General features: G+C 31.0%; 1 protein-coding gene across 1 annotated transcript; it reads right to left on the bottom strand.

The window, feature by feature from the left end:
• Positions 1-13,174: 13,174 nt before the first annotated feature.
• On the bottom strand, positions 13,175-15,878 carry LOC131873355 (B3 domain-containing protein REM9-like). The gene is made up of 4 exons (XM_059216307.1): positions 15,846-15,878; positions 13,687-14,059; positions 13,517-13,596; positions 13,175-13,423 (listed from the first exon to the last, which is right to left on the bottom strand). Exons 1-4 carry the CDS (start codon positions 15,876-15,878, stop codon positions 13,175-13,177), a joined length of 735 nt encoding a protein of 244 aa, XP_059072290.1.
• Positions 15,879-16,245: the final 367 nt, after the last annotated feature.

Genomic DNA, 16,245 nt, shown 5'->3' on the forward strand with positions numbered 1-16,245 from the left:
CACCCTGGGTGGACAAAAGAGTTAGACCATTCTCATTTAGATTTTACAATATTTAAATAAATATTAAAATAATGCCCATTTATAATCATCTTAAGATTTCTTTGGCATTTACAACTTTGAATTGTTCCACATTTACTTTATTGTGCCTTTGGTTGAGTTAGGGAATAATGCTCTCACACCTTCAAGATAGATGCAAGGACACTCACTAGATACCATTATCAATCTCTTGGTAATTATCAGACCTACAATCATATGTCAAACTTATAAAGGAGCATGTCCCTCTTTGAAACCATAGCCAACACACTAAACACTCCCTTATGTGTCAATAACCTAAAAAAAATCAAGCTTTGGACTCTTTAGAAGTGGAAAAACTCATACTACATGTCAAATACCAAAGCATTGGGTAATCAAGGAATCAAGGGATCAAGGGAAGACATGTTGAAGATAATGGAAGCCCAACAAGGGAAACCTGACAAAGAAAAGGCTTTTGGAACTTTAGGATTATGGATTCAAGATGGGGCATGACTTGGTAAAGAGTTAAGGAGATGGCTAAAAGTTCAAATTTGATAGTTTATAGAGAAATTTGTAGAGTTATAGACTTTTGTGGTTTGTGGAAACAAGAATTCAATTATGTGCAAGCAAAATGATAGACCTCACAGGTCCTAAATTTTAATGCAAGGGATTTGAGTTCATAGAGTGAAGATGAATTGGAATGGGTATTGCAAGATGGATAGATGGACGAGTCTAAAAGTCAGAAAAGGGAGCTTAAAGGGAAAATAATACTTGGAGGGAGAGACATGCCAAGGATGACAAGTTGCAAGGAAATAATGATAAGATGTGATAATTTTAATCTTTGATAAAATAATACTTAGATTAAATTTAATAAATTGGGTTATCAGGATCTAGAGTAAAGGTATGCATGTATAGACAACCCCAAAAATTTGGAAGGTTGACAAACACACAAAACACCAATGAGGAACTAGAGATAACCCAAACTTAGACTTTTTATGTATTCTTACAACTTTTAATACTTAAGGGACCCATTTGGGATGTCTCATATTAGTTATAAAAAATGGGTCAAATATAGGATTAACACAAAATGAAAGTGACTCGAGAAAAATAGACATTATATATTTGAATCCCAAAATGTAAAAAAATCAAAGTTAAGGAGAGCAAATGGAATTTGAGAGAATAAATTTTGGTAATGGAAGATAAAATCATGATTTTTTCAATAGGGTCCTAAGGTTACTTGGGTACAAATACTAAGTTACAATTGTTGTAGAAAGAGTTGAATAAGTTGATCAAATTAATAAATTGAATGATTGGACAAGGAGAAAAACCAATAGTGGTTTATTTTTTAAGAGATTATAAAAAGAGTTTCATAGTTAGTAGCTTTTCCTCAAAGTTAAAGTCACTACATAGGGCAGTGAAGTCTAAGACATGCATCTTGGGGTACACTTTACCAATGTTCTTTTTGAACTAGGAGACCTAAAAGCTAAAAGAGATAGAAGTAATAAGGATATAAAGTTTGGAAATAATAATATGATGACAACTTATTGCATAATAATAGGTTATGCGGAAATGGATAATGATTTAAATATCACTAGTTTAATGTATGGGTATAAATAAAAAATGTCCAAAGTAACTTTTTTTTTTAAATATACATTTTTAGAATAGGAAAAAATGGAAGACATCAATTTGCTAAATTGATCTCATCTAGATTATTAAACATAAAAAATATAACACCTATCCAACATTTGCAACTAAATAGTTATTTAATCTAAATTAAACAAACTATACTCAAATATATATGTTTAATTTAATTAACTTAAATTATACTTAATAAAATTTATTTTCCTTCACTAGTAAATTATGAAGTAACAAAAATAATTCTTGGCTTAAATATTATCGATTGAGATTGATCATTTATTAATATAGTTCAATAACCACTTATAAAATTAAGTTTAATGAAATTAGACTTTCAAATAGTAAGAACTAGTTGGAAGGAATAAGTTCCAACTAAATTTGAAGACTAAATATCACTGTCCTTAATAGTAAGCATCTAAAATATTTAAAGTTTCTTATTTTGGACTAGTAATTTTTAGCTCTTATGAAGTTGGGCACTTGTACAAGATTGTTGAACTATCAATCCATTCACAATTTAGTTTACCTTTTCCTATGCATATCTTCACTATAATTGAAATGTATATATTTCAATGATGTGCATGAAGTTTATTTGCATTATGGGAAGCCACTTTACAATCTAGAAAGAATGTTGGGTACCAGTTTTTCTCCTTGTTCAACATGGCAATAGTAGACACAAAGTTGTGAAACCAAAAATATTTTTAAGTTAATGTATTTTGAAAGTGTTGAGGGCTATGAGAGAGAAAACTAGACATAGACCATTTCCTTTATCCATTGATTAAAAAAGTCTCTAGATTTAATAAAACATGTAACAACTAAAAACAAGTTAATGTCTTAATCAGGACACCCCAAAAGGATGTGCCTTTCAAAATGCACAAACAAGTTGCTCTTTACATACATTAAAAACTAATAATATATGGTTGTAGAATATTAAGAAATTCTACTTAGTAATCCATCAATATGCACATCTGCTTCCTTTAATATGTTGAAAAGATATGTTACAAAGGATTTGCAAGGATTTTATATACCCCTAGCTGAGAAACTAAACAATGTATATCTTGAAATGCATACCATACACAAGAATACATATAAGTAAAGTTTATTCTTCCTTTAATCTTTTGATCTTCAATGTTTACAAGATAGTTATTATAGGTTTTGGATGAACTTAGATAAATACAATAAAAAAATAACTACACCCAAAACTAAAAATGAAAACCCTAGAGTTTCTTGTGAATATCTCTCCTTTACTACCTTTGTAACCACTCTTGTGTAAAAATATTATCCTCCCTTTCCCACATGGTTGCTAAAATAGATATATTGATGACAATAAGGTGTGCAAAATGTTAGAAGATCATAACATACAAGAACCCCTAGTTGTGAGCATATCTAACACCAAGTGTCTTTTACCAATGCAATATGATTATTAGGAAGTATTAAAGGACATTCCTTTGACCCATGCTAAATTTTTTTATTGATGATTCATGGGTTTGAGTGCAACAACGAGTGTAGTCACCCATAAGATCTACTATAATCATGTCCAAGAAGTGTCATTCTAACAAAGGGGTTTTGTAGATTATAAATGAGATGTAGGCACCACTTTTGTTCCTTGAATCTACACTAACTACCATTTGAATATCCTTATAGGGATCCATGGATCAAAAATAGGGTAGATGTTGACATTGGATGGATGTTAATGGGTGCAGATTTTGATGTTGCTAAGATCAACCGTTAATGTGGATGCATGTTAATTCCACTTATTACTTTATATGATTCATATGCTTGCATGCTTAGTTTAAATTTATATTTCATGTACTAATTTTTTCTCTTCCACTTCTTTGCATCCTACGATTGAATAATATGTAACTATGCACATGGAAAGAAAAGTGACTTTCCATTATTCACCCTCCTAAATATAGTTGAGTGAAAATTTGTATAAATATGAAAAGCCACGATCCTACAACTTCCAATTTTGAACCATAACAAGATCAGAGTGGAAATAACACACATTACAAATAATTATAGATGACTTAGTGTAAGTTTTGACCTAATTTTCATTTCCATGAATTTATTATACCATTTATATTGCACTTATGAAATTTGTGACCTATGACACTTATTGATGATAAAATTCATTCATGATGCCTATACACTCATTTGAGATATTTATAGATGGTCACACGTGGTGATTTTTTATAATTTTATTATAATGTCATTTTCCCTAAGTATTTACTATAAAATAAATTATCAACCTTAAGAATAACATGTAACAGTTTTACATGTGGCTTCATGATCATATGTAACATCTATAATAAATTGTATAATTACCTATCAACATGGTTAGTTATTTTGTATTATCTAACATGTCCTTATTTTTCTACTAAGGGCCATGCTACCTTATCATTGGGTGGCTATACATTGTTTATGATATTGCTTGTGTCCAACACACAACTTATGCCAAATCATGTCCTAAGATCATTTCATCACATTGTGGTTATTATATGTTATTCCTATATTATTCTATACTCACTTATCATGTTCTAAGAATCATATAGGGGATATTATAACCTTCTCCACACTATCTTAATCCATCTTACCATGATCAAGAAATTATTGTCTTACCACGATCGTTGTATGATTGTGCTCTTTGATGCCACAATGAGGATATACTTGATTTAGTGTCTAATGTACCTCCACAAGTGTTTTTGTCCATTGAGGGCTACATCACCATATATATTTTCTCATTTTTATGTTGAATATATATTCCATCGTACTTATCTACATCGTTCGTGCTTACCATTTCTTTTATATAAGATTCTTATTTGATTTTCACATGATGTATTTATAGCACTCATTACTTTGCATGATTGTTACACTAACATTTTTTTTAGTTTATATTTGTATTTCATGTACTATATTTTTCTCTTGTATTTCCTAATATGCTAGGGATGTAACCAGTTGAATGGGAAATATCCTATCACTAATAAGTCCTATGTTGAGATTGTGAATAGTTATATATATGCTTCGTAAAGACATCGTTCTGTCCACATTTATCATGATTATTGAACATGACAGAAACTAATATAACATGTCATCCTAAGACCACCACTTGGTGGAACTTATCCTCACCATTTTTTATATGGGTAATTTTTTTTCTAAAAATATTATTCACTTTCCTCTCTCTCATGATCGTTGATGGTAAAATATAGTTTTCAAAATTTTAGTTCTACTTGCATCACATAAACTAATCATTACATGTATCTTTTCTCTATTTTGTAAACTTCCATGGAATATGTTCATAATTTGGAGGAATTGATTATGTGTTGCATTGATATTTTGTCATTGATGGCAACACCGACTATTTTGGTTGTTTATTGGTTTCCGGTTGGTTCCGGTAGAGTGGTTGGATTATGATATTGATCCAGTATGCTCTGATAAGCTTTGGTTTGTGGAATTGATTTGGATCTGTCATTCATACTATTTAGACGTGTATCACAATCAGTTGGTTCAGGATTTGATGACTCAGATACAATCATTTGTTCTAGTAAGCCTTTTGGTTACCGGTAAGGGTTTTACCGATAGAGCTTTGTTGAAGATCTTTTGATGCACATGATAAGTGGTGTTGGTGTGGCTTCTAGATGGCTTTCGAGATGTTGTTGGTTATCTTGTTTGTGTTCTTGTTGATCGGTGGTATTGGATTTTGTTTATGGTGACCTATTTTGGGTCCGATGCTATCTAGGTTATGGACCAATTTATGTAACGTGTTGGTGGATGATCCCGATGCGTTACCGACAGGATTTAATGGTTGGTTTACATTTTTTTTGGCCTAAGATGACTTGGTTGATCATTGGGTTTATGTGTTCTGGTAATTAGGATTTGAATGCTTAAAGTTCTGTAATATGTTGACAATTGATTCACCCCCCCCTCTCAGTTGTCCTCTGAGTTGTCTAAAAATTGGTATCGGAGCTTGGTCCTCTCTACAGAAGCTTAACTGCTTGAGGAAGATCCTATGTCATCTAAAAATTCAAGTTCATCAAGTTCATCTACTGTTGTTTTCCAGAGAGAAATTCCTAGGCTTGATGGAACAAATTACGGGGTATGGAAGATTCAGATGGAGACTCATTTGAGATGTCTTGGAAAGGAAATTTGGGAGATCACTGAGAAAGGTGTCACCCCTTTTAATTCGGCATCTAGGAATCCTCCTCCGGAAGGCCTAGATAAGGAGCTTGAGAATGATTATAGAGCTAGAGAAGCCCTTTTGTGTGCACTTTCTGATCAACAAATAATGGGACTAACTGACAAAACAACTACAAAGGCTATATGGGATAAATTGGAGACTTTGAATGAAGGTGACCCTACTGTTAAAATTACTAAACTTGATGGTTATCGGGTGAGGTATGAGAACCTACAGACGGAAGAAGATGAAATGATTACTTCTTTTATGGAGAGAGTTAATGGGATTGTTTTGGGAATTCAATGTTGTGGTAGGTCTCTGAGCGAAGATGAAATAGTTTCTAAAGTATTGAGAGATTTTCCACCAGCTTATAAGATGAAGGCTACTACAATTAATAAGTTGAGAACTATGGCAAACACCTCTATTAATAGGGATACCTTGGTTGGGAAGTTATCTACTTTTGAACTTGAGGAATTTGGACCTTCTCGAGCTATGAAATATGAACTTGTTTTTCATGCATCTACATCATCTACCAGCAAGAGTGTTTGGAATGCTTTATATGCGAAGGAACTAGAGGATATGAAGGAAGAAGATGAAGAGTTTGAGCAACTTGAAGCCTTATTTGCTAGAATAGTACCTAAAGGACTGACATGAAGTAAGTATGAAGGAAAATCACTTTTTAAATGCTTTGCATGTAGTAAGATAGGTCATTTTGCATCTAGATGTCTTGAAAGGAATTCAAGATTTGAAGAAAGAGATAGAAGATCTTTTAGGCCTAACCATGGTTATCAAAACAAGCATAGGTACAGGAAGAACAAAGACAAATCATGCTATTTTGCTGATGAGGAAGGTGTTCTTGATTTTGATGATGAATCGACACAAGATTCATATAGTGGATCCGGTAATGGAAAGGAATGGGTATTTTTGGCAATCAAGGAAGATGATCTGGTACATGAAAATAAGGCCCTTGCTGCTTAAATTGAAGACAAGGATGGATGGGTGATTGATAGTGGATGTTCACATCATATGACTAGAGATAAAAGGAAGTTCTTATCTTTGCAAGAATTTGATGGTGGTCTGGTTAGATTTGGAGATGACAAAGCATGCATGATAAAGGGAAGAGGAACAATATAATTGGATGGTAAGAATAACACTGATAATGTTTATTATGTTGAATTTTTAAGGCATAATATTTTGAGTGTAGGACAGTTGGTGGATAAGGGATTTCAATTACAGTTCAAGGATGGAAAATGCAAGATTATCAACAGATTTGGATTGGAGATTGCAACCGGTACACAAACTAAAGGTAACATCTTTCATTTGAAATCTAGTGAGAAGACATGTTTGATTGCACAAATTGATGAGAGTTGGATATGGCATAAGAGGTTGTGTCATGTGAATTTTGATTGCATTGTGAAGATCAGTTCTACTAAGGTAACTAGAGATATACCTAAGATTGTAAAGCCCTATAATCGGGTATGTATGGAATGTCAAATGGGAAAGCAAGTCAAAAATTCTAATTATGTTCTTGATCTTATTCATACTGATTTGTGTGGTCCTGCTAGAATCAAAAGTTTTCATGGTGATAGATATTTCATGCTAATCATTGATGACTATTCAAGAATGATGTGGGTTACTTTTCTAAGAGAGAAATCTGAAGCATTTGAGAAGTTTAAAAACTTTAAAGCTAAAGTTGAGACAGATACATGATTGAAGATTAAATGATTAAGGTCAGATTAGGGTGGAGAATTCACATCTGATGAATTTAACAACTATTGTGAGAAGAATGGGATAATGAGACAGTTGTCTGCACCCTAGACATCTCAACAAAATGGAGTTATGGAAAGGAAGAAGAAAACTATCTTGGATGTAGCTAGAACTATGATGATGGAAGATAATCTACCTCATGTCTACTGGAGAGAAGTTGTAAGCATGATGGTATACACATTCAATAGAGTTCATATCAAAGAAGACACCAGTAAGACACCTTATGAGTTATGGTTTGGTCATACACCGACAGTTAAGTATTTCAGAATCTTTGGTAGTAAATGCTATATCAAAAGAGATGATTCCATTGGAAAGTTTGATCCCAGATGTGATGAAGGAATATTTATTGGTTATTCTAATGAAATCAAAGCATATAGATGTTATAACAAAATATTGCAAAGAATTGTGGAGAGCACAAATGTCAAGGTGGATTGTAATGAACCGGTAGCTATTCACTGTGATAACTCTGCTGCTATTGATATATCAAAGAATCTGGTATTTTATTCTAAGACAAAGCACATATCTATCAAGTAGAAATTTTTGAAGGAGAAGGTGGAAGCAAATGAAGTCATACTGGTTTATGTGAATACTAAAGAGAAGATTGCAGACATCTTCACTAAACCTTTGCCTAAAGAATCATTTGAGTACTTCAGAGACAGATTGGGGGTTTCTGCCCCTCTGGTAGAGACCTAAGTGATGCTGATTGGCATTAGTCTGGTATGCATTATCAGAGCTATTACTCATTCTGGATTGATGTGGTGGTGCTACTACTCAGGAGGAGTAGTTAGTTGTAAGAATCAGAGGATTTATGATTTTTCTTTGATATTTATGTCAGATCCTTGGCATTGATGTCAAAGGGGGCTGAGTTATTCTTGTGAAAAACATAAGGGAGAGATATATTCATTAGGGGATTTTGGTTCAGATCTTCATTGCTATATCATTTTGTGGGAGATTGTCGGTTGTCTTCCATAGGGGGAGACTTGTTTGGCATTTCTTGGCACTTGGATGTTTTTCACATCTAGTGTTGACATCAATGCCAAAGGGGGAGATTGTTGGAAATTTGGAGGAATTGATTATGTGTTGCATTGATTTTTTGTCATTGATGGCAACACTGGCTATTTTGGTTGTTTACCGATTTTCAGTTGGTTCTGGTAGAGTGGTTGGATTATGATATTGATCCGGTATGCTCTGATATGCTTTGGTTTGTGGAATTGATTTGGATATGTTATTCATTCTATTCATATGGGTATCATAGTCAGTTGGTTCAGGATTTGATGACTCAGATACTATCATTTGTTCTAGTAAGCCTTTTGGTTATTGGTAAGAGTTTTATCGGCAGAGCTTTGTTGAAGATATTTTGATGCACTGATAAGTGGTGTTGGTGCGACTTCTAGATGGATTTTGGGATGTTGTTGGTTATCTTGTTCATGTTCCCATTGATCGGTGGTGTTGTATTTGGTTTATGACGACCTATTTTGGGTCCGGCGTTATCTAGGTTATGGACCGGTTAATGTAATGTGTTGGTGGATGATCCCGATGCGTTACTAGAGAGATTTAATGATTGGCTTACATTGTTTTTAGCCTAATCCGACTTGGTTGATCATTGGGTTTATGTGTTCTGGTAATTAGGATTTGAATGCTTAAAGTTTTGTAATCTGTTGACAATTGATTTGCCCCCCCCCTCTCAGTTGTCCTTTGGTTATTTGAGCTGTCTAACATAATATACATATTAAATAATGAACACACATGATATTTTTAGTTGAGCCTATTACTTTACATATACCCTGGTGTCCTATTATGTCTTTAAATTGAATTTATGGGTGTGCTTGTGTCTGTTCATTTAATTTCAAATATATTCTCATGCTTATATATACACGTACCTCAAAGATAGAGCAAAATGTAATGATAAAATTTTCATACCTACACCAAGTCCCATTTAGGTTTTGGGTCCATTTTCATATAATTTATTAAAATGATTGCATATAAATCAATGGCATAATCTTGTGTGAGCTTGGACTTATTTCCAATCCTTCACTTATTAGCACCTTCATATATCTTCAAAAATTCAGCCTTTTCTCACCGTTATCTTATTTGTTTCTATTCATATTGTCTCACATTTGGCATTTATTGCATCCCCCAATGCATTCATTCCCCACACCATATTTGGAAATTTATCATCCCAAGTCTATCTTGTGACATAATATTTCTCTCACAACACATGGAATTGGTCACCCTTTAAATTTGGAATTTCAAAATTGGCCAACTCTTGCCCATTTTATTCTTACATTGAGTTGGCATGCTACATGTTTCATTTTATTTGATTCTATTTGGGGGTATTTAAAGAAATCAATGTGCATTAATTATCAGTCAATAATAATTTATAGATCTTCTAAGCATTATAGTAGAGAGTTTTGTGAATCTTTTGTTTTAGGGCACTAAGGGAGATTTAATCATGCATCATCATTCTAGAGAATTTTCATTCTAAAGAGTGTCATCTTTTCTCATTTTAATGAATACAAAAATCAATCTAATAAAGGAGTTAACCTAGGAGAACATGACCTACTTGATCTAGTCACCTATTCAATTTATTTTAAAAATATCAATAGTCCTTTATGATCAACATAAAAGAATTTAGTAAATCCAAAAGTGAAAGTTTATGATTTCCCAAATTAGATAGGCGGACCATATAAGAAAAGTCCATGCAACATGGAAATGACCCACAACAAAGTTGAGTGAATTACAAACAAAGAATATTATTTTCTAATCCTCAAACAAACACATTTTATTACAATATCAAATTCATTCTTCATCACCGTTCTTAAAACTTACCATTCTGATTCTTTTTAATATAATTTAAAAAAAAATAAAATTTAATTATACAATGTGAAACACAAAAGGAATGATAGGAAACAAAAACAATACATGGTAATTTCACATGGAATAGCATTTAAAAAAAACTTAGCATTATATATATATATATATATATATATATATATATATATATATATATATATATATGTATGTATGTATGTATGTATGTATGTATGTATGTATGTATGTATGTATGTATGTATGTATGTATGTATGTGTATGTGTATGTGTATGTGTATGTGTATGTGTATGTGTATGTGTATGTGTATGTGTATGTGTATGTGTATGTGTCTCTGTATGTATGTATGTATGTATGGTTTTGGATAAAAATATAAAATATCCAAAGTAACATTTTTTTCCAAAAAATACGTTTTAAAATAGAAAAAATAGTAACAAAAAATATAATAGAATTGTATCAAATCAAAAAGTGATAAAGGAGGGTTGTGACAATGCCAATAATCATGAAAAGTAGCATCACACATTATTGTTTGCCAATTGTCAATACTTTGGATACTATAAATTGGGGAGTACATTAATGCGTGTATGTAGTAGTTTAGATTCACATTAACAAAAATAATATTTACATAGATATTGTAAAGAAGAGTTTTTCTTATATTAATCTAAGCTAATTAAAGGAACACCCTCAATTATACAAATTTTAATATATATTTATTCATAACAACTTAAAAAATGGTTAAGTAACATCTAATAATATGTATACTTAAACTATTATGGATATCTTAAATACATAGATAACTTAGTATAGAAACCTCAATATTGATATCTCTCAACATCTTTTAGATATCTTTATTTAAAATATCTATTCATTTTAATATATGAGCTAATGGTTAGTTTATTTTAATCATATTGTGATTTATGTTTTTGTTGAATAATTTGACTCGGCTTTCACCCTTGAAGTGGCTTATTATTATCAAGTATGTACAATTTATTTCCTATTACATTCTTCTCTTGTGAAAATGATTTTATTATTGATAGTATCAAGATGGATGACATCTTAAGAAGCACCAACGCTTCACCCCTATGCACATCATCTTGATGTAACAAGAGCTAAGTGGACCATTCATGCTCATGAAAGATGGGTTCTTATGAACTCTTACTCATGAAATATGAGCCAAGAGGACCATTCATGTTCATGATTAAATTTGAGTTCTTATAAACCCCCCCTCATAAAATATGAGCCAATAAAGTTTGACTAAAAAATATGTAATTGAATCAAACTAAAAGACCATATAATTTTATCATACACTATGAAAAACACAACCTAAATGTAAATCAATGAGTTAGGGAGATATACAATGAATTTTTTATAAGGCACAACACCTACTAAATTTTTTGCATATAGGGTAACATGCTATGCGGTTTTGGTCTTGGGAAAACTCCATGGTTAAGTACACTATAGTCATAGTAGTATTGGGATGGATGATATCCCATGAATCTTGATGCCCCACTCTTTTGATCATCATTTAGATGCATTGATCTCTAAGAGGACCATTCATGTTTATTAAATATGGTCTCTTCTAGGAAACTACTCATGAAATATGGGTCAATAAATATCGACTTGATATTATGTAGATAGTTGAATTTTGAGATTATGTTATATAATTTCATATACTACAAAAATTACCACTAAACATGTAATGAATAAGATAGGGAGCTTTATAATGCATGAGCCATATTGAGGAACAACAATTGTTGAAGGTTTTACAAATGGGGAAGCAAACCAATTGGGATTGACCTTGGGAGAAACTCCAAGGTTAAGTATATTTTAGTTGATGTAATACAAGGATTAGTGACCTCCCAAGAAGTTCCAATATTTCACCCTTGTGAACCACTACTCATTAAATATGAGTTGATAAAGATTGACTCAAAATTACATAGTTGAGTCTTGATTAAAAATATATATAATTTGATATGCTACAAAACATGTCACCTAAATGTAAATGAATGAGTAGGGGAGCTTTACAATGAATTCTTCAAAGGGACAACACTTGAAGGTTTTGCAAATGGGATAGCCAATTAAGTGGGCTTTATCTTGGGGAAAATTCCATGCTTAAGTGTGTTAGAGTTAGAGTAGTACCAAAATGGGTGACGTCTTGGTAAGTTTCATTGCTTCACCCCTATAAGCGTCAGATAGATGCAATTAGTGTTAAGTGGACCATTCATACTAGTGAGAGATAGTTCTTGTGAACTACTACTCATGAAATGTGGATCAATAAAAAATGACAAAACTGTGGAGTTGAGACATATAATTTGATAAACTAAGAATACATCATCCAAATCAAGATTAATATTGCTAAAATATCCTCATGACCTACATAGTGAAAGTAGTTATTTAACTTTATTTCCATGATGTTTAAATATAAAAATAACATATAAAGTGGTTATTTCCATTATGCAACATCAAACAATTGTTTTGGACTGCAAAAACTATCTAAAACAGCATAGGAATTGCATGCAGCTACTAAGTATCATTCATTTGTTTAATAAAAAGTTGAAGTACATATTTAATTTTGATTAGAACAGTTTTACAAAATTGCAGGCAACAGAGGTAACTATTGTTATCGAGTCTTAAGTAATCTTTTGGTAGAACTTTGACTGCTCTAGAAAAGCTAACATAGATCTAATTACTAGTCAGGAATATACATCTGTTCTGATGTTTCTATTTAAAACAAAAATTATTACAAATCTAACACAAACTAATTACAAATCCTGTGTGTTAACATAGACCATGAAAATGTGGTTGACTGCGTTTATCAACTTAAAAACACATTTGTCTCCTTTACGCAGCTTATTATCGATGGCAAATTCTTTCCATCTTACTCCATATGTCTTTCCTTTATTAAACACTCCCACCATATGCCGCCATTCTCCAGGATTCTTGTGATGCACAAATCTTGCTTCTACTCTCTTTTTTGGTAACCACCGCTCTCCAAAATCACGTGGAATGGTCTGTAACATAAAAAATCACTTGACTTCATTTTATCCTAAACTGCACTGCACTGCACTAACCTCAATTCAAATGATAGAAACAAAAAATCTTACGAGGTGAAAATTTTGGGATGTTGCACTCTTGGTTAGGGTCAATGAAAACATTGCTTCTGTACTTTTCCCAGGGTTGACAACTGCATGGAGGAGACACATGAGTATATTTTCAGAAAACAAAATGACTTACAATCTTTCAGTTTTGCAAAATCTTTGAACTTTCTTCTTACCTGAATTATCCCTCATAAATGAGGGAGATTCAACGTTTGGAAGTGCAGACGACGTGGAAGTGGAAGAATCTACTAAGACAATTTCAATTTCCTTGTTTTGACTGCAAATTTCTTGTTGAGGATGATCATGTTCATTTTCACGTGGAATTGCACCAAAGACTTGCACAACAAAATCTATATCCCTGGCATGCCTGAAAACAAGAATGTCTGTTGCTCTTATACGATTGTCAGAAACAAAAGCTTGCCATCCATCTGTAAAAGCAGCAGCACCAGTAGAGCCGAATTTTACATTTACATGCCACAAATTACAACTTGGCCCCATCAGAATCGCAGTTTTACAATTCATTCCGCCTGCAAACTCGCCAGGGATTTCCTGCAAAATTTAATTCAATCCTAAACAGAACCACCCAAAAGGAAATCTTCTTTGCACATAACAGAAAAATAACTTAAATCACTAATTCATCAAATATTTTGCTTTTTCTTTGTAAACATCTCCATGATCGTGTTCACCAACTATTTCTGTTAAATGTGTTTGGATTTGTATTTAGTGTTAAGCTTAGGTGTGATATTGTATTCATTTGATGAGAGTGCATAATTTTGAAAGTGAGTATGTGCTAACTTCACTCACAAGATTCACATCTAGAATCATGAAAGTGACTTAGGTCAATCCAACATATATATAGATCTAATATGAGGTGATCAATAATAGTATGATTAAGATATGATATGTTGTAAGATACATTAATATGAGAATATGTCACTTGAAAATTAATTATTATATTTAAAGATTCTGAATAAAATATTTTATATTTATGACATTTTAATAAAGACAAATGAAAACATAAAAAATTATACATTTAAATCTTTTATATTTGTTGCTTATATAAAAAATTATACATTTAAACATTTTATGTTTGAAAAATTTAAAATAAATATTTTATTATTTTTAATAAAAAACGAAATATCAATACATTATATAATAATTTTTAAATTTTAACTATATTCTATATTATTTTAATTATTTAAATCTTAGAAATAAGAATAACATACTAAAAATTATAAATATTTAATTAAATCTTTATTCATTTTATTTATTATTTATATTAATTATTTTTTAAAGAATTATAAAAAATCCAAGTTTAATTTGTTTAAAATAAGAAAGATTTAAGTTTTTAATTAAAATATCAATAAAAAAAAAATACAAAGTTTCAACTAAAATTTCATCTCTTATAAATTATCAATAAAAAATATCTAACTATAATAAATTAAAAATAAAATATAATTTTTTATATTAAAATAACAATTTAAAAAAATATATTATTTCAAATTTTACCAATATCTAACTTTATATAATTTAAAATTTTTTTTTTTACTAATTTACATTTCTGTATATTTTACCACCCACGAAAGTCATAAAAAGTAACATAAAAATATATGAAAGTTAACGATCGCATGGTGTGTCTAACTTAGAAGAAAGTTCATTTGGGACTAAAAATTATGTTTCTTTCCAAATGTTAAAGATTACACCTTTCCAAATGTTAAAGATTACACCATTCTAAACAAATGTTAAAGATTACACCTTTCTGGCCAAACTTTACCCGGTTAGTGGGACATAAAGGAGTTTGAAGGGTTAGGGTAGTAAATGCTTTTTTGTTTGAAAAATTGGATTTCTTATTTACTGTGAAATAATATTTTAAAATTATTTCAAATAAAAAATTAAAAATAGACTATACCATTTTTGTTTAGAATTTTTAATTTAAAAAAAGAATGGTTAAATTAATTAAACACAAGAAAAATACTTTTAATGGAAATGCAGAGCTTTTCCCAATCTGAAAGAAGACAGGCTTCGAAGCTTACAGATCTTTAGCAACCACCAATTCGGTATTGGAAGCAATGATAGCATCTTAGTATATGGAAAAAATTTATGTTTAGGTATTGTGTTAAATTGAATATGTATTTAATAATAAAATTCATAACTGTATAAATTTTGAAGTTACAAAATTTCTGGGATCACCAGTTTTGAAACTCTAAAAAATCTTACAGCACCCACAAAATTAAACTGTTCTACAAAATTTATGGGATCACCAGTTTTGAAGTTAAATTTGTAAATTAAACTGTTCTACAAAATTTATGGGATCATCAGTTTTGAAAAATCTTACAGCACCCACAAAAATTTCTTGGAAAGCCCCCATCCATGCAACTGCAACCCTAATTTTTTTTTAACACAAATTTAAAATTAAGATTTTTTAAAAATAAACTATATACAATATAAAATGAACTTCAGATTTTACAGTTCACAGAAATGAACACAAAGCACTTAGGTAATATAATTAAGATTTAAAGAAACAAAAACAGTATACAAAACAATAAAACATTGATTTCCCCTTACACCATGAAAAGCTAAATCCAGCAAATCAAATAATTCAGTACGCTGCACTCTGCAGACCAAAACTATTTGAATTGATGAAAGTAAAATTTATAGTTTGACATTTTATTTTTTTAGCTCAATGAAACACAAATCTATAATCTTATTTTCCATTAATATGAAACTACATTGTA

This window comes from Cryptomeria japonica, unplaced genomic scaffold, assembly GCF_030272615.1.
Source record: "Cryptomeria japonica unplaced genomic scaffold, Sugi_1.0 HiC_scaffold_1568, whole genome shotgun sequence".
Lineage (NCBI taxonomy): Eukaryota > Viridiplantae > Streptophyta > Pinopsida > Cupressales > Cupressaceae > Cryptomeria > Cryptomeria japonica.